The following is a 26688-nucleotide window of genomic DNA, read 5'->3' as shown; positions in this document are numbered from 1 at the left end:
TTAATTGAGTTGCTAATGGCAGCCGGCAGTACCCCGGTCGGCCTTCAACTTGAGATACTCACTGAGAAACGGCAGCACTGAGCTAGCCTGCAACGTCTCTTCCTGGAGTAGCTCAAACTGCCTCCATGAGATGCCATCTTAACAGGCTTCCTTGGTTTCAAATGCACTACTGAGTCTTCACATAGGAATGAATGGTGTCACATGATTGATGGCTTTGTCCATTCATATACAGTCATTGGTCTATCTCAACAGTGTCACTCTCGACAGCGGCATAGACAATTTTCTCCGCCGGAACCCTATCATCCCCTCTCCTCTCATAAAAAATGACAAAACAATCACATTTCCCTCCTGCAGCCGAATGAAATCGGCCATAAAATGATAAAATGTGCCTGCCTGACTGTGCTAGATGAGCTGGGCCTGTCTGGTTTAATATTGGTTGGCTGGTATAAAGATAGCTAGTTTAGTGCAGTGTGCTTTGATAATAGGCTGATAAAGGGTGTGTGTGTGCGTGCGTGTGTGAGTGAGTGTGTGTGTTTCTGATGATGATAGGCAGATAAAGGGGAGTTTCTAAAGATCTCTCCATCAATGTTTTATGCGTCCGATCACATTTCCCTCTGGGACCATTTGTAGTCCAGAGAATACTATGTGTGGGATGGGGGGTTGTGTGTGTGTGTCTGGATGTGCTTGCCCATGTGTGTGTGTAATAGAGTCGTTTCGGGAAGGTCTGCCCCAGCGAGATTTTTTTCAGTGATAAAAACACTACCAACTAGCATCTTCCTATTGATCCCAACAGGAATAAAATAAGATGGCCAAAGATAGAGCATCTACAGTCGATAAGGCCGAAGGGTCAAATCATCTTGGCCTAAACACACACACACACACACACACACACACACACACACACACACACACACACACACACACACACACACACACACACACACACACACACACACACACACACACACACACAGTTGATGTCGGAAGTTCACATACACTTAGGTTGTTTTTCAACCACTCCACACATTTCTTGTTAACAGACTATTGTTTTGGCAAGTTGGTTAGGACATCTACTTTGTGCATGACACAAGTCATTTTTCCAACAATTGTTTACAGATTATTTATCTTATAATTCATTGTATCACAATTCCAGTTGGTCAGAAGTTTACATACACTAAGTTGACTGTGCCTTTAAACAGCTTGGAAAATTCCAGAAAATGATGTCATGGCTTTAGAAGCTTCTGATAGGCTAATTGACATCATTTGAGTCAATTGGAGGTGTACTTGTGGATGTATTTCAAGGCCTACCTTCAAACTCAGTGCCTCTTTGCTTGACATCATGGGAACATCTAAATAAATCAGCCAAGACCTCAGAAAAAAATTGTAAACCTTCACAAGTCTGGTTCATCCTTGGGAGCAATTTCCAAATGCCTGAAGGTACCACGTTCATCTGTACAAACAATAGTACGCAAGTATAAACACCATGGGACCACGCAGCCGTCATACCGCTCAGAAAGGAAACGCATTCTGTCTCCTAGAGATGAACGTACTTTGGTGCGAAAAGCGCAAATCAATCCCAGAACAACAGCAAAGGACCTTATGAAGATGCTGGAGGAAACCGGTACAAAAGTATCTATATCCACAGTAAAACGAGTCCTATATCGACATAACCTGAAGGGCCGCTCAGCAACGAAGAAGCCATTGCTCCAAAACCGCCATAAAAAAGCCAGACTACGGTTTGCAACTGCACATGGGGACAAAGATCATACTTTTTGGAGAAATGTTCTCTGGTCTGATGAAACAAAAATAGAACTGTTTTGCCATAATGACCATTGTTATGTTTGGAGGAAAAAGGGGGAGGCTTGCAAGCTGAAGAACACCATCCCAACCGTGAAGCACGGGGGTGGCAGCATCATGTTGTGAGGGTGCTTAGCTGCAGGAGGGACTGGTGCACTTCACAAAATAGATGGCATCATGAGGCAGGAAAATTATGTGGATATATTGAAGCAACATCTCAAGACATCAGTCAGGAAGTTAAAGCTTGGTCGCAAATGGGTCTTCCAAATGGACAATGACACCAAGCATACTTCCAAAGTTGTGGCAAAATGGCTTAAGGACAACAAAGGCAAGGTATTGGAGTGGCCATCACAAAGCCTTGACCTCAATCCCAGAGAAAATCTGTGGGCAGAACTGAAAAAGCGTGTGGCAGCAAGGAGGCCTACAAACCTGACTCAGTTACACCAGCTCTGTCAGGAGGAATGGGTCAAAATTTACCAAACTTATTGTGGGAAGCTTGTGGAAGGCTACCCAAAACATTTGACCCAAGTTAAACAATTCAAAGGCAATGCTACCAAATACTAATTGAGTGTATGTAAACTTCTGACCCACTGTGATGAAAGAAATAAAAGCTGAAATAATTATCTGTACTATTATTCTGACATTTCACATTCTTAAAATAAAGTGGTGATCCTAACTGACCTAAAACAGGGCATTTTTACGAGGATTAAATGTCAGGAATTGTGAAAAACTGAGTTTAAATGTATTTGGCTAAGGTGTATGTAAACTTCCGACTTCAACTGTACATACATACAGTATAATCTAGGCCAGATGGCTCAGTCTACTCTACACAGACCATGAGGAAAAGCTGTACTGGGGGGGAAGAACGATAGATAGACCCCCTCCTTCGATCCCACCCAGGCTAGTTATTAGAGCCCAGCAAAATAAAATGAAGGGAAAACGATACAGTACATTAACCCCTGAAAGTGAAACATTCACTCAATTGATATTTTTTGTGTGTCTTGGTTCTAAAAGGGGGTTTAAAAAAACAACATCTAGAAAAGGTACATTTCCTAAAGAAAAGAGTGCTTGCTTCAGCAGTATAAAAAAAGAGAATACTAACAATAAGCATGGGGAATAACTTGCTGACACAAGTACACTAATAATGAATGATATGGCCAGTGTGACCTTCGCCTACCTGCAGCCAGGAAGGTGTAGCCGTCCTGGGGGATGAACATGGCCCGTGGGTGAACCGTCACCACCTCCGCTTCCTTTCCTGAGAGAACCAAACACACAGCCATGAGGGACACCATGAACCTACATTACCATATTACTGTACCGATCATGTTAATATAGTACAATCCTACTACCCAGGACTCCCTGGAAAACAGTGGCAAGTGTTACTGAATGGACTATCCTGTATAAAGAAAAGAAAATGAATTTAAAATAAAATACCCAGCTATAAACCCCAACTTCCACTTTTATAAAGATATAACACAGCTACCATCCTACGGTGAGCCTGAATAATGTAATAACACTGTTCAGGTTATAAATGTGTTATAACAGCCTTGTCACCGCTCCATTCTATAGTGAGTAGTGTTGGTGAGTTTCCTAGCAAGTCAGCCAGCCAGTCAGTGCTTTAATTAACTGGCAGCCCTATAAATACAACATGTGTGAGAAGTTAACTAGAGGACATCTCCTGACTTCAATTAAAAGAGGAAAAAATAATTAAGTAAGTGTTTTTTTTCTATATGGAAATATGAGAAGGAAATATAGTGAGAAATAGTGAGGTAGGGAAAATATATAGGAGCGATGGAGAAGACAGCAAGAGAGAGAGAGAGAGAAAGAGAGAGAGAGAGAGAGAAAGAAAGAAAATAGATGTAGTAGACAGGTGAGAGAAAAAAAGAGACAAGGGTTGGCGCCCCCCCTTGGTTTGTGCTGTGGTGGAGATCTTTGTGGGCTATACTCGGCCTTGTCTCAGGATTGTAAGTTGGTGGTTGAAGATATCCCTCTATTGGTGCGGGGGCTGTGCTTTGGCAAAGTGGGTGGGGTTATATCCTTCCTGTTTGGCCCTGTCCGGGGGTATCATCGGATGGGGCCACAGTGTCTCCTGACCCCTCCTGTCTCAGCCTCCAGTATTTATGCTGCAGTAGTTTATGTGTCGGGGGGCGAGGGTCAGTTGGTTATATCTGGAGTACTTCTCCTGTCTTATCCAGTGTCCTGTGTGAATTTAAGTATGCTCTCTCTAATTCTCTCCTTCTCTCTTTCTTTCTCTCTCTCGGAGAACCTGAGCCCTAGGACCATACGTCAGGACTACCGGGCATGATGACTCCTTGCTGTCCCCAGTCCACCTGGCCTTGCTGCTGTTCCAGTTTCAACTGTTCTGCCTGCGGTTATGGAACCCCTACCTGTCCCAGACCTGCTGCTTTCAACTCTTAATGATCGGCTATGAAAAGCCAACTGACATTTATTCCTGATTATTATTTGACCATGCTTGTCATTTATGAACATTTTGAAAATCTTGGCTCTCTCTAATTCTCTCCTTCTCTCTTTCTTTCTCTCTCTCGGAGGACCTGAGCCCTAGGACCATACGTCAGGACTACCGGGCATGATGACTCCTTGCTGTCCACCTGGCCTTGCTGCTGTTCCAGTTTCAACTGTTCTGCCTGCGGTTATGGAACCCCTACCTGTCCCAGACCTGCTGTTTTCAACTCTTAATGATCGGCTATGAAAAGCCAACTGACATTTATTCCTGATTATTATTTGACCATGCTTGTCACTTATGAACATTTTGAACATCTTGGCCATGTTCTGTTATAATCTCCACCCGGCACAGCCAGAAGAGGACTGGCCACCCCTCATAGCCTGGTTCCTCTCTAGGTTTCTTCCTAGGTTTTGGCCTTTCTAGGGAGTTTTTCCTAGCCACCGTGCTTCTACACCTGCATTGCTTGCTGTTTGGGGTTTTAGGCTGGGTTTCTGTACAGCACTTCGAGATATTAGCTGATGTACGAAGGGCTATATAAAATAAACTTGATTTGATTTGACAAGGGGGAGAGATGAATAGTTAGTCCATCATCCACTATATGGTTAGCAGTAAACTAGCTAGGTAAGAAACTGGGTCGTGGTTAGCAGTAAACTAGCTAGGTAAGAAGCTGGGTCGTTGGTTGAGGTAGAGAATCCCATCAGGACGAATCTAACACCACGTCATTATCCTGGGCAGGTAAGTGCTGACCTCGACTGAGTAAAAGAGAAAAACGTCCCCTACTGTTCACCATCACGCACACACCTCGGACGCTTGCACACACACACAGGGCAACAAAACACAGTGTAACACCTCTAATAAGGACTGATTAGGGCTTCAATCACCTTCAAAGAGAGAGCGAGAGAGAGAGCTCCTATGGTAGGTACACCTATAGCTCATCTCTTGGCAGTAGTACTGTAGACTACTTTATCACTGACCTCAATCCAGAGTCTCTCAGAGCGTTCAGTCAGCCCACTGACACCCTTATCAGATCACAGCAAAATCAGTCTACTTGAACAGAGCAATACTCAATCATGAGGCATCAAAGCCAAAGGAAGTGAATAATATTAAGAAATGCTATAAATGGAAGGAAAGTAGTGTGGAAACAATTAGGCAACAACAAATTCAATCCCTTATAGACAACTTCCTGGACAAAACGTTCCACTGTAATAGTGAAGGCGTAAACTTGGCAGTAGAAAATCTAAACATTTGAAATGTCTTTATTGTTTTGGAACTGCTGTGTAATGTTTACTGTTAATTGTTATTGTTAATTTCACTTTTGTTTATTGTCTACTTCACTTGCTTTGGCAAAGTTAACATATGTTTCCCATGCCAATAAAGTCCTTGAATTGAGAGAGAAAAAGAGAGTTAGAGATAGAAAGAGAGATAGAGTTGATGAGTAGGTGCTCTGGAGATATGATGGGTGAGTGGCAGGGCAGGGAGTGCTGATGCTAGCACCTACGACTCACCGAAGGCAGGGAGAAAGAGAACCATAGAACTAGTGATGACCAGGGTGAATAAAAGGAGAGAGAAAGTGTACATGTCTGCAAGACTAATGTGACGAATCTCCTGTACACAACTGTTGCCGGAGAGGAAGGAAACTGCTCAGGGATTGAGGCCAATGGTGACTTTAAAACATTTACAGAGTTTAATGGCTGTGATAGGAAAAAACTGAGGATGGATCAACAACATTGTAGTTACTCCACAATACTAACCTAAATGACAGAGTGAAAAGTAGGACGCCTGTACAAAAAAAGTTAAGATTAGCGTGTGTTTGTGTGTATTTGTGTGCGTGCGAGTGGTGATTAATTTTACCTTGAACATATGGAGAGGCTGTGCATAATGCATAATTAGACAGGATTTGAATTTGAATGTGTGTGTGTGATTAACTGTACCTTGAACATATTGCTTCTTAGTGATCTGCACCGGCTGCCTTGGGAGGGCCTGGAAGTTCTAAAATCACAAAACATTTATCGTCAAGCAAAGCACAACACACCTAGAGAAATATATTTATATGCATGATAATTAGAGAAAATAAGAGCGCAAGAGACCGTACACCTTGTCACGACCGTTTAAAGGAGTGGACCAAGGTGCAGCGCGATTGGAATACATCTTTTAATTCAACGAAGAACACTTAACAAACTAACAAACAAAACGTGAAGCCAACGTAGTGCTCACAGGCAACTAAACATGGACAACTACCCACCAAACCAACATGGAAAATGGCAACCTAAATAGGCTCCCCAATCAGAGACAACGATAAACAGCTGTCTCTGATTGGGAACCCACTCAGGCCACCATAAACCTACAACCCATAGACAATACAAAATCCCCATAGAATACAAAAACCCCTAGACAATACAAAAACTAAACAAACCACCCCTTGTCACACCCTGACCTAATCAAATAATAAAGAAAGCAAATATAACTAAAGTCAGGGCGTGACAGTACCCCCCCCAAAGGCGCAGACTCCCAGCCGCAAACCTAAACCTATATGGGAGGGTCTGGGTGGGCATCTCCCCGCGGTGGCGGCTCTGGTGAGGGACGCAGACCCCGCTCCACCTCTGGCTTGGCCAACTTTTGTGGCGCCTCTAGAGCGGGGACCCTCACAGGCGACCCCGGTCTGGGGACCCTCGCAGCGGGCTCCGGACAGGAGGGCGACTCCGGCGGCTCCGGACAGGAGGGCGACTCCGGACAGGAGGGCGTCGCTGGAGGCTCCGGACTGAAGGATGTCGCTGGAGGCTCCGGACTGACGGCCTTCGTTGGAGGCCTCGTGCCATAACTCCTCACTGGAGGCTTCGTGCCATGGATCCTCATTGGAGGCTTCGTGCCATGGATCAACACTGGAGGCTTCGTGCCATGGATCATCACTGGAGGCTTCGTGCCATGGATCATCACTGGAGGCTTCGTGCCATGGATCATCACTGGAGGCTTCTTGCCATGGATCATCACTGGAGGCTGCGTGCCATGGATCACCACTGGAGGCTTCTTACCATGGATCATCACTGGAGGCTTCGTGCCATAGATCATCACTGGAGGCTTCTTGCCATGGATCATCACTGGAATAGAGAAATACACAGGAGGCCTGGCTCTGGGAGAAGGCACCGGACTCACCAGGCTGGGGAGACATGCAGGAGGGTTAGGACTTAGCACAGGCACCGGACTCACCAGGCTGGGGAGACATGCAGGAGGCCTTGTCCTTGGCCGAGGCACCGGATACACTGGGCCGTGGAGGCGTACCGGCGGTCTCGAGCGCAGAGCTGGCCCCACCCGTTCTGGCTGGATGCCAGCTTCCACCCGGCAAATGCGGGACGCTGGCACCGAGCACACCGGCCTGTGAATGCCCCGCCTCGACACTGTGAGCATCACCCCATAGCACGGGGCATGACCAGTCCCATGCTTGCCACAGTAAGCACGGGGAGTTGGCTCAGGTCTCCAACCTGACTCTGCCACACTCCCCGTGTGCCCCCCCATTTTTGGGGGGGGCTGCCTCTCGGGCTTCCTTGCCAGCCGTGTTCCCTCGTACCGCTGGTTCCCCTTTCCTGCTGCCTCCGCTCTCCTGGCTGCCTCCACCTGTTCCCATGGGAGGCGATCCCTTCCAGCCAGGATCTCCTCCCATGTGTAGGATCCCTTGCCGTCCAGGATGTCCTCCCATGTCCAGTCCTCTCCTCCACGCTGCTTGGTCCTTTTTTGGTGGGTAGTTCTGTCACGGCCGTTTAAAGGAGTGGACCAAGGTGCAGCGCGATTGGAATACATCTTTTAATTCAACGAAGAACACTTAACAAACTAACAAAATAACAAACGAAACGTGAAGCCAACGTAGTGCTCACAGGCAACTAAACATGGACAACTACCCACCAAACCAACATGGAAAATGGCAACCTAAATAGGCTCCCCAATCAGAGACAACGATAAACAGATGTCTCTGATTGGGAACCCACTCAGGCCACCATAAACCTACAACCCCTAGACAATACAAAATCCCCATAGATAACAAAAAACCCTAGACAAGACAAAAAACCCTAGACAATACAAAAACTAAACAAACCACCCCTTGTCACACCCTGACCTAACCAAATAATAAAGAAAGCAAATATAACTAAAGTCAGGGCGTGACACGCCTAGAGAAATATATCTATATGCATGGTAATTTGAGAAAATAAGAGAGCAAGATACCTTTTCTCAGAGGCTTTTTAGAATGTACAAAATAGCGTTGCCCAGGTAATGAATCCCAACCTTCAGTCAGTGAGTGTTAAAAGGCATAGGAGCGGTTGATATTTAACACTGACTGGCTCTACTACTACGACATCATTAGATCTGAACAGCTACCATTGTTAACAAGAGAGACTGGAGAAAGGGAGGGAGGGAGGTAGACGGTTGGAGGGAGGGAGAGAGAAAGAGAGATAGAGAGAGAGGGGGGAGAGATGGGAGGGTTAGCGAAAGAGATGGGGAGGAAGGAAGGAGGGAGAGAGATAGAGAGATGGAAAGGCATGGTTGGAGACTTGGCAAAGGTTGGCACACAGACAATGCTGGCATGCAGTGCCCCATGCCACACACAGGTGTTACTAATGGAGACACAAGTTCTAGTTAGAAAAATGTATTTAAGTGTCACTCCACAATACATTGCATTCGTAAAGTATTCAGACGCCTTGACTTTTTCCATATTTTGTAACGTTACAGCCTTATTCTAAAATTGATTAAAAAAAATAAACTCAAACTATACACAATACCCTATAATGACAATTCAAAAGCATATTTTCCGAAATTTGAGCAAATATTACATTTACATAAGTATTCAGACCCTTAACTCAATACTTTTTTGAAGCACCTTTAACAGCGATTACAGCCTCGAGTCTTCTTGGGTATGATGCTACAAGCTTCGCACACCTGTATTTGGGGAGTTTCTCCCATTCTTCTCTGCAGATCCTCTCAAGCTCTGTCAGGTTGGATGGAGAGCGTCGCTGCACAGCTATTTTAAGGTCACTCCAGAGATGTTTGATCGGGTTCAAGTCCGGGCTCTGGCTGGGCAACTCAAGGACATTCAAAGACTTGTATCGAAGCCACTCCTGCCTTGTCTTGGCTGTGTGCTTAGGGTCGTTGTCATGTTGGAAGGTGAACCTTCGCCCCAGTCTGAGGTCCCGAGCAGGTTTTCATCAAGGATCTCTCAGTACTTTGCTCTGTTCGTCTTTCCCTCAATCCTGACAAGTCTCACAGTCCCTGGCGCTGAATAACATCCCCACAGCGTGATGCTGCCACCAGCATGATTCACCGTAGGGATGGTGCCAGGTTTCCTCCAGACGTGACGCTTGGCATTCAGGCCAAAGAGTTCATTCTTGTTTTAATCAGACCAGAGAATCTTGTTTCTCATGGTCTGAGAGTCTTTAGGTGCCTTTTGGCAAACAAGCGGGCTGTCATGTGCCTTTTATTGAGGAGTGGCTTCCGTCTGGCTACTCTACCATAAAGGCCTGATTGGTGGAGTGTTGCAGAGATGGTTGCCCTTCTGGAAGTTTCTCCCTTCTCTAGAGAGGAACTCTGGAGCTCTGGCAGTTTGACCATCGGGTTCTTGGTCAATTCCTTCAACCTCATGGCTTGGTTTTTGATCCTACATGCACTGTCAACTGTGGGACCTTACATAAACAGGCGTGTGCCTTTCCAAATCATGTCCAATCAATTGAATTTACCACATGTGGACTCCAATCAAGTTGTAGAAACATCTCAAGGATGATCAATGGAAACAGGATGAACCTGAGCTCGATTTTGTGTCTCATAGCTAAAGGTCTGAATACTTATGTAAATAAGGTAACTTTCTAAAAACATGTTTTCACTGTCATTATGGAGTATTGTTTGTAGATTGCTGATGATTTTTTATATTGAATCCATTTTAGAATAAGGCTGTAACGTAACAAAATGTGAAAAGTCAAGGGGTCTGAATACTTTCCGAAGGCACTGTAAGGCAAGGGGTATGAATACTTTCTGAAGGCACAGTACATAGAATTGTTCATTATAGTGACAGCCCCAGGGATGAAACTCCTACCGAAGCGTTCAGAGCGACATTTCATTGTCTGGTATGTCCGACCTGATGGGAGGAGATCAAAGCAGTGGTGGAGTGGATGGAACGTTCATTCAGAAGGGAGAGTTTTTATAGTAGCCTATTGTGTTTGCTGCGTTGACAAATCCATTTCCCCTCGGGGATTCTAAAGTAATATAAAAGTAATACAATTCCTTTGTCTCACAGCCACAGTACGTGTTGATTCATCCAATTTCTATTTCACATCATAGGTAGAACCACACACACACACACACACACACACACACACACACACACACACACACACACACACACACACACACACACACACACACACACACACACACACACACACACACACACACACACACACACACACACACACTATACCAAACATCAGGAACACCTTCCTAATATTGAGTTGCACACACAAACCGGTGTGTCTCAAAGACTTAAAAATCCTTCTTTAACCTGTCTCCTCCCCTTCATACACACCGAATGAAGTGGATTTAACAAGTGACATCAATAAGGGATCATAGCTTTCACCTGGATTCACCTGATCATTCTAAGCCAAGGAAAGAGCAGGTGTTCTTAATGTTTTGTATACTTAGTGTACTGTATATGTATTAGAGGGAGAGATTAAATAATAATATATAGGAGCTTGTCAGATAGTGATATACTATGTATAAGCAAGTCACTGACCCAGGAGGTGGTAAGGGGTGGTAAATCTTTGTTTCAAGTTTGAATGTCACATGCAGAAGTACAGTGAAATGCCTTTCTTGCTAGCTCTAACCCCAACAATGCAGTAATCAATAACAATGTAATACTAGAAATAACAAGGTAGAACAAAAATAAACAAGATATAAAAATAAGGAATAACAAGAACACAATAAAGTAAGGTATTTAGTTAGCTATTTAGCAGTCGTATGGCATGGGGATAGGAGCTGTTCTGGAGTCTGTTGGTGTCAGACTTGATGCACCGGTACCATCTGCTATGCGGAAGCAGAGAACAGTCTATGGCTTGGGTGGTGGGAGTCTGTAACAATGCCTACACTCACCACCTGAGGTCAGCCCGCCAGGAAGTCCAGGACCTAGTTGCAGAGGGAGGCGTTCAGTCCCAGGGTCGTAAGCTTGGTGGGGACAACGATTTTGAACGCTGAGCTGTAGTCAATGAACATCATTTTCACATATTTTTCCTCTTGTATAGGTGGGTAAGGGCAATAGCCTGACAACTCAAACTGAATTCTTCCACTGCTCTATCGTTCGCTACATACTTCAAAGAGACTGCCATCATTGAAGTCGTTTGTGGTGACGTCAAAATGAGGGGTGGTGTACAAAAAGGTAATCAGCGATTGGATCATCTCCAACCAATCAGAGTAGCAAAGCCAATGAGACATTTTCAAGCCGCCACTTCACCCACGTGTGTTCTGGCTCTGGCAAACTTAATCAAGGTTTGTAAAAAAATATATGAAAAAATATCTAATAATATATCTGTTTGGGATTCTTGCAGTCAATTTTCAGTTCGCAAATTATTTTTAACTATGTACCGGTCCCTCGACCATCCGCTCAAGGAAAAATTGTCCCACGGCTGAAATTAATTGGGGACCCCTAGTTTATTACTAGTCAGTATGAGATGGGGCTATAGCAATGGGATGCTGTTTACACACTAATAAGGTCAGGGATACGGGCTGGGCCTCTGTACTGTACAGTATATACAGTGCCTTCAGAAACTATTCATACCCCTTTGTCTTACTCCACATTTGTTGTGTTAAAGCCTGAATGAAAAATGTATTAAATATATATTTTTCCTAACACTTATCTTCACACAAACCCCATAACCACAAAGTGAAAACATGCTTTTAGAAATGTTTGCTAATTTATTGAAAATTAAATACAGAAATATCCCATTTACATAAGTATTCACACCCGAGTCAATACTTTGTAGAAGCACATCTGGCAGCGATTACAGCTGAGAGTCTTTCTGGGTAAGTTTCTAAGAGCTTTCCACACCTGGATTGTACAACATTGGCCGATTCTTCATCTTTTTTTTTTTTCAAGCTCTGTCAAATTAGCTGTTGATCATTGCTAGACAACAATTTTCAGGACTTGCCATAGATTTTCAAGAAGATGTAAGTCTTTAACCGTAACTCGGCCACTGAGGAACATTCATTGTCTTCTTGGTAAACAACTCTAGTGTAGATTTGGGCTTGTGTTTTAGGTTATTGTCCTGCTGAAAGGTGAATTCATCTCCCAGTGTCTAGTGGAAAGCATACTGAACCAAGTTTTCTTCTAGGATTTTTCCTGTGCTTAGCCCCATTCTGTTTATTTTGTATCCTGAAAAACTCAACAGTCCTTAACGATTACAAGCATACTCATACAATTATGCAGCCACCACTATGCTTGAAAATATGGAGAGCGGTACTCAGTAATGTGTTGTATTCTTTGCAGTAAATCAAATCAAATTTATTTATATAGCCCTTCTTACATCAGCTGATATCTCAAAGTGCTGTACAGAAACCCAGCCTAAAACCCCAAACAGCAAGCAATGCAGGTGTAGAAGCACAGTATTACTTTAGTGTCTTGTTGCAAGCAGGATGGATGTTTTGGAATATTTGTATTATTATTAAAAATCATAAATACTGTTCCCTGATCAGTTTGACGCAACCTCTTAAGAATCTGACCCTTTAAAAAAAAAAATATTTCTAACTGCCTGTAGCAAGGATATGCATATTCTTGATACCATTTGAAAGGAAACACTCTGAAGTGGGTGGAAATGTGAAATTAATGAAGGAGAATATAAAACATTAGATCTAGTAAAAGATAATACAAACAAAAAAACGTGTTTTCAAATAAATAAATAAAAATAATTAATCTTTGAAATGTAAGAGAAAGGCCATAATATAATATTGCAGTTCAGGCGCAATTTGTATTTTGGCCACTAGATGGAAGGAGTGTGTGTGCAAAGTTTCAGGTTGATCCAGTGAAGCATTGCAATACTGGACAATATTTTATATCAAGTCTGCCCAAATGTGCCGAATTGGTCAATTGATACATTTTCAAACACATAACTATAGAGAACATACAAAAATGATATGGTAATACAACATTTAAGTTTACACATTCCCAGGAATGTCATACATCATGGATCATTATTATACTAACTTTCACACATCTAGATGGCCGGGCGGGGTGGGTGTGGAGCCAGAGACAGCAGTGGTTCAAACTGTAGAACCCAGTTACTACATTTGAATATAAAAATTGATTTTATAAAACAAAACTATGCTACATTTTATCTCTGGGGTCCTCAGAATTACAAATCAGAGCAAGATTACTGAATGTAAGTACATTATTTACCTTCAGAGGTGAATGTATCAAACCAGTTGCGGTGATAACAGTTTTTTGTTGTTGTGCACTCTCCTCAAACAATAGCATGGTCTTTTTTCACTGTAATAGCTACTGTAAATTGGACAGTGCAGTTAGATTAACAAGAATTGACGCTTTCTGCCCATATAAGACATGTCTATGTCCTGGGAAATGTTCTTGTTATTTCCAACGTCATGCTAATCACATTAGCGGACGTTAACTCAACCGTCGCGGTATAGGGACACCGATCCCGTAGAGATTTTAAAGCTACAATATGTAACTTTTTGCGCAACCCGACCAAATTCACATAGAAATGTGAGTTATAGACATGTCATTTTCATTGAAAGTAAGTCTAAGAAGCGGTAGATGCGTTCTATCCCTTCTGCTCTTAAGTTTAGTTTTTGCGGCTTTTACTTTCGGTTGTGTACACCAGCTTCAAACAGTTGAAAATACAATATTTTTGCTTATGGAAAGACATTTCACAGCAGTTTAGATGGTACAATGATTCTCTACACTATACTTGTTTCGTAACATAACCTGTGACCACATATAAACCCTGGCCTCAGATCAGGGTGGAGATAGAACAATTAAAATGTCTTCCAGACCTGGGTTCAATTAGTATTTGAAAATCCTTCAAATACTTTTGAGTGTTTTCTCTAGCGTGCCTGGAGTGCCAGATGGGCGGGGTTTGCAGCTTTGGGACTATTCTATTGTTTCTATTTCACCAGGCAGGCTCAATCAAGCCCAGATAAAGTAGCTGATATGATTTCGAATAGTATTTAAACCAAAGTGTGATGTCAGATGATGTTGGGTAGCTAAGATGTCTTCAGGTCTATTGAGTTCTCTGAGCCGAGGCAGAACTTTAAATAACCTCAGATCAACACTGTATCGATCCACGAAGGAATTTGAGCCTTTGCTCGCTCACTCACTCACACACTCACACACTCTCACACTCTCACACTCTCACACACACACACACTCTCACACACACACACACACACACACACACACACACACACACACACACACACACACACACACACACAGGATTGATGAGGCGCAGGGAGAGATTGGGCCGTGCTCAACTGTTTTCCCTGTAAGCCCTGTTTATCCAGACCAGTCCACACTGCTCCCACTACATTCACACACACACGCCGCACGCTGCAGGATCTATAACACTGGAATTGACACTGCTGCAGAGGGTGTGTGAGTATGTGTGTGAGTGATGGTGATGGTTAAATAGGGGAGAACCAGGAAAGAAGATCTGCAGTATTGAAATGTAATGTAGACACACACTTGCAGTAGAAACACACATCATCACAGTAGAAACAGACATTAACAAGAGCTACTTCCTCCCAGTCTGTGTCATCTGACAGAGAAAGCAGCACTCTGTACCTACAGCACATCATCTATTATTCACTAGACAGAGAGAGAGGGACAGAGAAGGGGGGGTGATATGGGGAGGGAGATGGAAAGAGAAAAGGGGGAGCGGGAGAGTGAGGTGGGGGAGGAGAGAGAAATGGGAAGAGAGAGGGGGTGGGAAAGAGAGAGGGAAGAGAGGGGAAGCGAGAGAGATGGAAGTGAGGGGAAGAGAGAGGGGAAGAGAGAAGGGGCGGGAGAGAGAGAGGGAAGAGAGGGGAAGAGAGAGAGGGGACAGAGAGGGGGGAGAGATAGAGGGGATGGTGTGAGAGAGAGAAAGAGGGAGAGGGGAAGGGAGGAAGGAGAGAGATACTGCAGCAGTAGGGTGGGGACAGAGCTGAAGCACATTCCCACAGTGGACATAGAAAACAGTAAATGGCAGCAAAATAATGCTGAGTGTGTGTTGTTGAATGTGTGTAATGACACGTTTTCTAGGTTTAACCATGTTGTGTCAAGTGTGTGTGTGTGTCTGTGAGACAGAGAAGTTTCTGGCCGTGGCATGGCAGGTGATTCACAGTGTCAGATGTGTCTGCTCAGCTTTCCCATCATGCACTGTAATCCTTTGAGTGCAGCAGATATCAGGATCAGGCTAAAACCTCCCCTCACACACAAACACAGAGCGAGAGCTGCCAGGTTGACAGAAGGCTTGACCCCGCCCCTGCAGGTCTCTCTCCCGGCCCCTGCTCCTACACAGCATATGTTGAAGCACAGCACTGTGACCACACACAGACACAGTCACACACACACACACACACACACACACACACACACACACACACACACACACATAGAGAGAGACAGAACAACACACACACACACACACAAAGAAAATGACAGACACAGACACAACGGCAGACGACAGACATGCACACAGACACAAAAACCCAATCCTGCAGCACAGCGAACAAACCTCCACAAGACAGATGAGAGAGTGACAGTGAGAGACAGACAAACAAACAGTGAGAGTGACAGACAGAGCGAGAGTTACAGAAGACAAAATGTGAGAGGGAGGAATCAGAGGAGACAAAAAAAGGAAGAGAGGAGAAGAGAGGAAAGGTAGCCTAAATAAGGGAAAAAAGGAGGAGAGGAGAGAAAAAAAGGAGAAGAAAGAGAAGGAGTGTGTCTGTCAGTCCCAGCAGATCTGTCTCTCATTAACCCTTTACAACCGTGTAGGGGTTGAGAACAAGGCCCCAGTTTCCGGTCTGGAGACACGCTTTTCAATGCACCTACAGGCCCACTCTGGTATTGCAGTTTAGTTGAAGTCATGACCAAAAAGACAATTCCCACAGAGACAAGTCAAATTATTATTATTTTTTTAAAATAAGACAAGACACTTTAGTCATTACCTTTGTACACAAAACATCCATAATATTCTTCAAGAAATTTTCTTAAAGGCAGATTTGTTTTTATCACTCACAGCCAAACATTTAATATTCATCCACCGTCTGCTTCAGTGCGCACTGAGCGCTAGTAACCGGCTCTCTAAATCCAGATCTAGAAAGATGTGAACCACCACGAAATGGCATATGCGAACGTGAGTAGATTACATTGAAACCAACAGTTGTCCATCTTAGACGCTGTTTCCGGTTAATACAGTGTTTTCGGAAAGTATTCAGAACCCCTTGACTTTTCTACATTTTGTTACATTACAGCCTTATTCTAAAAAGGATTACATTTAAACCAAAAATCCTCAGCAATCTACACACAATACCCCATAATGATAAAGCGAAAACAGGTTTTTTGAATTGTTTTGCAAATGTATAAAAAAAATGAATACCTTATTTACATAACTATTCAGACCCTTTGCTATGAGACTCGAAATTGATGTGCATCCTGTTTCCATTGACCATCCTTGATGTTTCTACAACTTGATTGGTCCCACAGTTGACAGTGCATGTCAGAGCAAAAACCAAGCCATGAGGTCGAAGGAATTGTCCGTATAGCTCCGAGACAGTATTGTGTCAAGGCACAGGTTTGGGGAAGGGTACCAAAACATTTCTGCACCATTGAAGGTCCCCAATAACACAGTGGCCCCCATCATTCTTAAATGGAAGAACTTTGCAACCACCAAGACCCTTCCTAGAGCTGGCTGCCCAGCCAAACTGAGCAATCAGGGGAGAAGGGCCTTGGTCAGGGAGGTGACCAAGAACCCGGTGGTCACACTGTTAGAACTCCAGAGTTCCTCTGTGAAGATGGAGGAACCTTCCAGAAGGACAACCATCTCTGCAGCACTCCACCAATCAGGCATTTATCGTAGAGTGGCCAGATGGAAGCCACTCCTCAGTAAAAGGCACATGACAGCCCGCTTGGAGTTTGCCAAAAGGCACCTAAAGACTCTCAGACCATGAGAAACAAGATTCTCTGGTCTGATGAAACCAAGATTGAACTCTTTGGCCTGAATGCCAAGCGTCACGTCTGGAGGAAACCTGTCACCATCCCTACAGGGAAGCATGGTGGTGGCAGCATCATTCTGTGGGGACGTTTTTCAGAGGCAGGGACTGGGAGACTAGTCAGGATCGAGGCAAAGATGAACGGAGCAAAGTACAGAAAGATCCTTGATGAAAACCTGCTCCAGAGCCCTCAGGACCTCAGACTGGGGCGAATGTTCACCTTCCAACAGGACAACGACCCTACGCCCACAGCCAAGACAAAACAGGAGTGGCTTCGGGACAAGTCTATGAATGTCCTTGAGTGGCCCAGCCAGAGCCCGGACTTGAACCCGATCGAACAGCTCTGGAGAGACCTGAAAATAGCTGTGCAGCGACGCTCCCGATCCAACCTGGCGGAGCTTGAGATGATCTGCAGAGAAGAATGGAAGAAACTCCCCAAATACAGGTGTGCCAACCTTGTAACGTCATACCCAAGAAGACTTGATGCTGTAATCGCTGCCAAAGGTGCTTCAACATAGTAGTAAAGGGTCTAAATACTTATGTAAATGTGATATTTTTTCTTTGTCATTATGGGCTATTGTGTGTAGATTGATGAGGAAAATGTTTTTTTTTTGTAATCCATTTTAGAATAAGGCTGTAACTAAACAAAATGTGGAAAAAGTCGTAGTTGAGGTAATACAGTATGAACATGTGGGTAGGGGTAGGGGGAAATAGTAACACAGAAAATAGTAACACAATAAAAACAATAACGAGGCTATATACAAGAAGTACCAGTACCGAGTCAATGTGCAGGGGCAGGAGCTTAGGAGATCTTAGACATTTTGTTCTATGAGATAATCTTCATCAGCTAACGTCACTTTTTGTGAATTTTTAAGCATTTATATCATCAAAATAAGCACATAAAGCCTTTATAATTCATAAAAGTTAACTGCCTGATATTATATCATAGAACAAAATGTATAAGGCTTTTAGGACTACAAATTGGCGAGCTCTATTGTGGAGAAAATTTGTTTTGAGGAAACATGCACCTGAATGACTCCATTCTATGCGCAACAACACCGTAAGATCGTATTTTATAATTTAGCAAGTCATGTTGGCAATAGAACAAGGTTTCAAAAGATGCCCACCTGACCCAGATTGAGATTTATAATGGCCTGTTTTTGAATTGCGTAAACAACAACAGTAATTGTGTGATGGTGGGGATGCAGGACTGTGTTCCAAACAAAAAACTACAAGCGTGCTTGCTTCAGTTCCTCAATGGCACAGCTAGGAGAGCCAACCAAAAAAAAGCACCTAAAAGTTGAAAGCTCTTTGCCTGACGACTCACCCTGAATTTCATTCCGCTGCTCCATCGACCGCTACATTCATTCAATCTGTAACTGCCATCCTAGAAGTCGTTTGTGTGACTTCAAAATGAGGGACGTTGTACAAAACAAATTAATCAGCGATCGCATATAAAATCAACAGTGTGATGTTTTTGGATTCAGGCTTGTGTCAGGTGAACTGTTGTGTCCTCACCTTTAGTCTGAAAATGTCCCCATAATCTCCAAAGAGATGTAACTGCTACCAGATTTTTAAATTGCTACCATTGCTATCATATTTCTTCTTTAAGAAACCTTTCAATTTAGCACTATACATATAGGCCAATTCCCACAAATGTAAAGGGTTAAGGGTGATGGATGGCGTGTGTGCGGTGTGTGTGTGTGAGAGTGTGTGTGTGTGTGTGTTTGTGAGATTCAGCCTCTGTGTCAACTACGTCACGGCGAACACCGAAGATGGATGAATGAGGGAAAGCTAAAATAAAGAAGCTTGGATCAGCTACCTCTGCTACTGCTGACAGTACGAGACACAAACACACACACGGCTGATTAATACCGCTCTGTCAAACACACAGCTCTACACTGTCACTGCTGAACCTGCATTCTGCTCAAAGCTCTCAGAAAAACTGACCCTGAATCAGTTACTCCTCTTACACAGAACACAGAGACGTCTTAACTCAGGTCCTTATCTTATCTACACCACTCTCTTAGTTCTTACGGCGTAGGGTGAAGTTGCCCCTAGATGCTGATCTCGGGTCAGTTTAGCATTTTTCCCAATAAAGGTTAAGTGGGAAAAAGGTTAAGATTGTGTGTGTGGAGTCAATCATGGAAAACAAACAGACAAAACCACTATAGTGTCTGGCTGCCGCCCAGGACTTGACCCTCAATTTATTTTCATCGCTGTATTTGTCAGTCCTCTTCCTGTTCCAGGATTGATATGTAGAAATCCTTTGTATGTTTGAATAACTAAGACTGACTCTGCCAGAATGCCATATATACTTTTATTCTACACCAGTCAGCCTTGTGATCCAAGCTTTTCTCCCATAAGCTTTACTCCCATTACTCCCTTTAAATCCTCTACATATGGGTTGTTCCACAAATTCGGTACCTTTTAAGAAGTGCAACTTTGTCCTCCAATTAATATTTTTCCTAATTTTAACATTCTGTCAAAAACAGCACACAGCACGTTTAACCTCAGAAAAAAAACACGTTTCCCATCTCAAGAGGTTAAATAAAAAATATATACTACCAAATTAACCCCTTACTCTGGCCTATATGGATAGGGCCAAATTGAAATGTTTCTAACAGAAGAACTATAAAAGCATACAGATGTAGGATCTTAATTTGAGCCAGTTTGCTGCAGCAGGAAAATAACCCTGCAGCAAAAGAAAATGTGAATTATTATGTGGATTATAGTTAATGGACATTTTTGTAGGGGTTGATAAATGTTAAATTAGGGCAAATCAAGTCTGACATGTTAAAAAGGAAATAACAAACTTCAGAAGACTTTTTAAAACTTCAATCAAATTAACCGTCACACAATTACAAAACATTCCATTACAAATCACAATCTAGGTCAGATGGGCATCATTTGAAAGCTTATTCTATTGCCAACATCAAATCAAATCATATTGTATTAGTCACATGCGCCGAATACAACCTTACAGTGAAATGCTTACTTACGAGCCCCTAACCAACAGTGCAGTTTTAAAAAATATGGATAAGCATAAGAAAAAAGTAACAAGTAATTAAAGAGCAGCAGTAACAAAAATAACAATATATACAGGGGGGTACCGGTACAGAGTCAATGTGCGGGGGCACTGGTTAGTTGAGGTAGTATGTACATGTAGGTAGAGTTAATTAAAGTGACTATGCATAGATGACAACAGAGAGTGGCACTGGTGTGGAGGGGGGGGTGGGGTCAATGCAAATAGTCTGGGTAGCCATTTGACTAGATGTTCAGGAGTCTCATGGCTTGGGGGTAGAAGCTGTTAAGAAGCCTCTTGGACCTAGACTTGGCGCTATGGTACCGCATTCCGTGTGGTAGCAGAGAGAACAGTCTATGACTAGGGTGGCTGGAGTCTTTGACTATTTTTAGGGCCTTCCTCTGACACCGCCTGGTATAGAGGTCCTGGATGGCAGTAAGCTTGGCCCCAGGGATGTACAGGGCCGTTCGCACTACCCTCTGTAGTGCCTTGCGGTCGGAGAACGAGCAATACCAGGCAGTGATACAACCAGTCAGAATGCTCTCAGATGGTGCAGCTGTAGAACCTTTTGAGGATCTGAGGACCCATGCTAAATCTTTTCAGTCTCCTGAGGAGGAATAGGTTTTGTCATGCCCGCTTCACGACTGTCATGGTGTGTTTGGACCAAGTTAGTTTGTTGGTGATGTGGACACCAAGGAACTTGAAGCTCTCAACCTGCTCCACTGCAACCCCGTTGATGAGAATGGGGGCGTGCTCGGTCCTCTTTTTCAGGTAGTGCACAATCATCTCATTTGTCTTGATCACGTTGAGGGAGAAGTTGTTGTCCTTGCACCACAAGGCCAGGTCTCTGACCTCCTCCCTATAGGATGTCTCGTTGATGTCGGGGATCAGGCCTACCACTGTTGTGTCATCGGCAAATTTAATGATGGTGTTGGAGTCGTGCCTGCCCGTGCAGTCATGAGTGAACAGGGAGTACAGGAGGGGGCTGAGCACGCACCCTTAAGGGGCCCCTGTGTTGAGGATCAGCGTGGCGGATGTGTTGTTACCTACCCTTACCACCTGGGGGTGGCCCGTCAGGAAGTCCAGGATCCAGTTGCAGAGGGAGGTGTTTAGTCCCAGGGTCCTTAGCTTATTGATGAGCTTGGTGTTGAACGCTGAGCTGTATTCAAAGAATAGCATTCTCACATAGGTGTTCCTTTTGTCCAGGTGGGAAAGGGCAGTGCGGAGTGCACTAGAGACAGCATCATCTGTGGATCTGTTGGGGCGGTATGCAAATTGGAGTGGGTCTAAGGTTTCTGGGATGATGGTGTTGATGTGAGCCATGACCAGCCTTTCAAAGCACTTCATGGCTACAGACATGAATGTCCCGGATGTCTTAGCTGTGTCTGAATCCTGGCTTAGGAAGACCACCAATAACTCTGAAATCTCCATCCCTAACTACAACATTTTCAGACAAGATAGAACAGCCAAAGGGGACGGTGATGCAATCTACTGCAGAGATAGCCTGCAGAGTTCTGCCCTACTATCCAGGTCTGTACCCAAACAATTTGAACTTCTACTTTTAAAAATCCACCTCTCTAAAAAGAAGTCTCTCACCGTTGCCGCCTGCTATAGACCACCCTCTGCCCCCAGCTGTGCTCTGGATACCATATGTGAACTGATTGCCCCCCATCTATCTTCAGAGCTCGTGCTGCTAAGTGACCTAAACTGTGACATGCTTAACACCCCGGCCATCCTACAATCTAAGCTTGATGCCCTCAATCTCACACAAATTATCAATGAACCTACCAGGTACAACCCCAAAGCAGTAAACACGGGCACCCTCATAGATATCATCCTAACCAACTTGCCCTCTAAATTCACCTCTGCTGTTTTCAACCAAGAACTCAGCGATCACTGCCTCATTGCCTGCATCCGTCATGGGTCAGCAGTCAAACGACCTCCACTCATCACTATCAAACGCTCCCTGAAACACTTCAGCGAGCAGGCCTTTCTAATCGACCTGGCCCGGGTATCCTGGAAGGATATTAACCAGGTAGGCAAGTTGAGAACAAGTTCTCATTTACAACTGCGACCTGGCCAAGATAAAGCAAAGCAGTTCAACACATATAACAACACAGAGTTACACATGGAGTAAAACAAACATACAGTCAATAATACAGTAGAAAAATAAGTCTATATACAATGTAAGCAAATGAGGTGAGATAAGGGAGGTAAAGGCAATAAATAGGCCATGGTGACGAAGTAAATACAATATTAGCAATTAAAACACTGGAATGGTAGATTTGACAGTAGATGAGTGTGCAAAGTAGAAATACTGGGGTGCAAAGGAGCAAAATAAATAAATAAATACAGTAGGGGAAGAGGTAGTTGTTTGGGCTATTTATAGATGGGCTATGTACAGGTGCAGTGATCTGTGAGCTGCTCGGACAGCTGGTGCTTAAAGCTAGTGAGGGAGATAAGTCTTTCCAGTTTCAGAGATTTTTGTAGTTCTTTCCAGTCAATGGCAGCAGAGAACTGGAAGGAGAGGCAGCCAAAGGAGGAATTGGCTTTGGGGGTGACAAGAGAGATATACCTGCTGGAACGCGTGCTATGGGTGGGTGCTGCTATGGTGACCAGCGAGCAGAGATAAGGCGGGACTTTACCTAGCAGGGTCTTGTAGATGACCTGGAGCCAGTGGGTTTGGCGACGAGTATGAAACGAGGGCCAGCCAATGAGAGCGTACAGGTCGCAGTGGTGGGTAGTATATGGGGCTTTGGTGACAAAACGGATGGCACTGTGATAGACTGCATCCAATTTGTTGAGTAGGGTGTTGGAGGCTATTTTGTAAATGACATTGCCGAAGTCGAGGATAGGTAAGATGGTCAGTTTTACGAGGGTATGTTTGGCAGCATGGGTGAAGGATGCTTTGTTGCGAAATAGGAAGCCAATTTTAGATTTAACTTTGGATTGGAGATGTTTGATGTGAGTATGGAAGGAGAGTTTACAGTCTAACCAGACACCTAGGTATTTGTAGTTGTCCACATATTCTAAGTCAGAACCGTCCAGAGTAGTGATGCTGGACAGGCGGGCAGGTGCAGGCAGCGATCGGTTGAAGAGCATGCATTTAGTTTTACTTGTATTTAAGAGCAGTTGGAGGCCACGGAAGGTGAGTTGTATGGCATTGAAGCTCGTCTGGAGGGTTGTTAACACAGTGTCCAAAGAAGGGCCAGAAGTATACAGAATGGTGTCGTCTGCGTAGAGGTGGATCAGAGACTCACCAGCAGCAAGAGCGACATCATTGATGTATACAGAGAAGAGAGTAGGCCCAAGAATTGAACCCTGTGGCACCCCCATAGAGACAACCAGAGGCCCGGACAATAGGCCCTCAGATTTGACACACTGAACTCTGTCAGAGAAGTAGTTGGGGAAACAGGCGAGGCAATCATTTGAGAAACCAAGGCTGTTGAGTCTGCCGATGAGGATGTGGTGATTGACAGAGTCGAAAGCCTTGGCCAGGTCAATGAATACGGCTGCATAGTATTGTTTCTTATCGATGGCGGTTAAGATATCGTTTAGGACCTTGAGCGTGGCTGATGTGCACCCATGACCAGCTCTGAAATCAGATTGCATAGCGGAGAAGGTACGGTGGGGTTTGAAATGGTTGGTGATCTGTTTGTTAACTTGGCTTTCGAAGACCTTAGAAAGGCAGGGTAGGATAGATTTAGGTCTGTAGCAGTTTGGGTCAAGAGTGTTTCCCCTTTGAAGAGGGGGATGACCGCAGCTGCTTTCCAATCTTTGGGAATCTCAGACGACACGAAAGAGAGGTTGAACAGGCTAGTAATAGGGGTTGCAACAATTTCGGCAGATAATTTTAGAAAGAAAGGTTCCAGATTGTCTAGCCCGGCTGATTTATGGGGGTCCAGATTTTGCAGCTCTTTCAGAACATCAGCTGACTGGATTTGGGAGAAGGAGAAATGGGGAAGGCTTGGGCGAGTTGCTGTGGGGTGCAGTGCTGTTGACCGGGGTAGGGGTAGCCAGGTGGAAAGCATGGCCAGCCGAAGAAAAATGCTTATTGATATTCTCAATTATAGTGGATTTATCGGTGGTGACAGAGTTTCCTATCCTCAGTGCAGTGGGTAGCTGGGAGGAGCTGCTCTTATTCTCCATGGACTTTACAATGTCCCAGAACCTTTTTGAGTTTGTGTTGCAGGAAGCAAATTTCTGCTTGAAAAAGCTAGCCTTGGCTTTTCTAACTGCCTGTGTATATTGGTTTCTAACTTCCCTGAAAAGTTGCATTTCACGGGGGCTGTTCGATGCTAATGCAGAACGCCACAGGATGTTTTTGTGTTGGTTAAGGGCAGTCAGGTCTGGAGAGAACCAAGGGCTGTATCTGTTGCTGGTTCTAAATTTCTTGAATGGGGCATGCTTATTTAAGATGGTGAGGAAGGCATTTTTATCCAGGCATCCTTCTTCGGGATCGGTGTCCCTTCCACGGGACGGTTGAGCTTACGTAGGCTAATGCGATTGGCATGAGGTTGTCAGTAACAAGAACATCTCCCAGTACATAGACATATCTGATATTGTCAGAAAGCTTAAATTATTGTTAATCTCATTTACAGTAGCTATTACAGTGAAAGAATACCATGCTATTGTTTGAGGAGAGTGCACAGTTTTGAACATGAAAAGTTATTAAAGGGCACTTCATTTAAAGGGGCAAGCAGCACATACATAAATTGGTACATACATTTTTGAACTTATAAATTAATGATATGTACCCATTGATTCTTGAAGAATATAACTTATTGTATGCCTCATGAGCTTAGTTTAACTGTTGTACTCCACCAGAACCCAAATATAAGCTTGTTCTACACCAATGTTTTTAAACAAGGTAAATGTAGAAGAACACTACTGCCTCTTAACTGGAATAGTGTCTTTGTTATTTTTTCAACTGCTGAAAGGCACTTTAATATAACAGCCTTGTAAAAATGCAATATTGGTGCACAATTTCTCCTTAAAATATCAAAGGGACGCAAAAGGTACTCTTTTCGTGGAATGACCCAGACATCCTTGAACTGCCTCAAACCTCAAGTGTAATACATCTGAAGACACACACACGCTCGCACACACAACTGTCTCTATCTTTTTAAAGTCTCCTCAAACTGTAATTCTGAAGTGCTGTTATGACAACACACCTTTCAAATCATGCCCCGTCAGCAACAAGAGCAACAACGAGATAACGCAGCAAAGCTCAATCATCACACAGGGGCAGCATGTTGAAGTGACAACCACTAACACTGTACTGTTCTTACCGAGACACCCTGCAGCTCAATGTAAGAGGCTCTCTGACAGGCAGACCGACAGACCGAAAGAGAAACAGAAAGGCAGACAGAGACAGATATCACTACTCTCTGTAGCCCATCAGTCAACACTACTTTCTCTAAGGCCACATCACATCTCAGATTCTACTGTCTGAAGTCCGGTCACATGGTCAGTAAAAACCCTTGTTACAATTCAAAACTTGTTCATGACAAAACGATTGAAAATAGTTCTAGCTATAACTAGGATCCAGAAAAAAATTACTCCTGGCCCTAATTTCTATAAATAAGACAATGCATGTATAAACATACGGCGTATGTGATACTGCAAAACGTTTAGAGCAGATCCCATTAGAATGTTGTATAGACTACCATCTCTGTTAATTCTCCACAGGCCATATGGAGGTAGGCAACACGGGCCGCAAGCAACCAAAGCAACACAAATATTTAAATGTTAAACAATCCCCTGTTTAAAACTACTAGCCGGTGTTTTGGCATTGTCGGCTCATATGAGGCTGACAAGGCAATAAGGAAACAAAAACATGGACTCATTTCCAAGGGTGTCCATTCAGTCAGAGGAGGGGAGACAATATGAAAACTATGAGTGGTCTGTATGAGTGGCCCCTTCAGAATATATGAGCCTGGGAAAGGGAGTGTGTGTGTGTTTGTGAGCAGGTGTTTATAAGCAGGTGTGTATGCTTATTTAAACAGGTGTGTGTTTATATGAACAACAGTGTGTGTGGTGTTTTGTGTGTGTGACAAGAGCGTGTGTCAGCTATGTTTTATTCATGTTTTATTCTTGATTTAATTAGCTTGGGAACAAGCCGTCCTTAATGGGTGTGGTTTCGCTCTGCCTGCCTGTCTGTCTG

At 43.9% G+C, this 26688-nt stretch overlaps 1 protein-coding gene across 1 annotated transcript in view; it reads right to left on the bottom strand.

Moving 5' to 3' along the window:
• LOC120048994 (DNA polymerase nu-like) overlaps positions 1–26688 on the bottom strand; it is a 77326-nt gene that overhangs the window by 30029 nt on the left and 20609 nt on the right. The window contains 2 exon segments of the mRNA XM_038995254.1: positions 2975–3052; positions 6193–6250. Coding sequence (XP_038851182.1) covers positions 2975–3052; positions 6193–6250 — 136 coding nt within the window.

The sequence above is a fragment of the Salvelinus namaycush genome, chromosome 6 (genome assembly GCF_016432855.1).
Source record: "Salvelinus namaycush isolate Seneca chromosome 6, SaNama_1.0, whole genome shotgun sequence".
Classification (NCBI taxonomy): Eukaryota; Metazoa; Chordata; class Actinopteri; order Salmoniformes; family Salmonidae; genus Salvelinus; species Salvelinus namaycush.
Note: the sequence above shows the minus strand (reverse complement) of the source record. Positions and strands in the feature narration are given on the sequence as shown.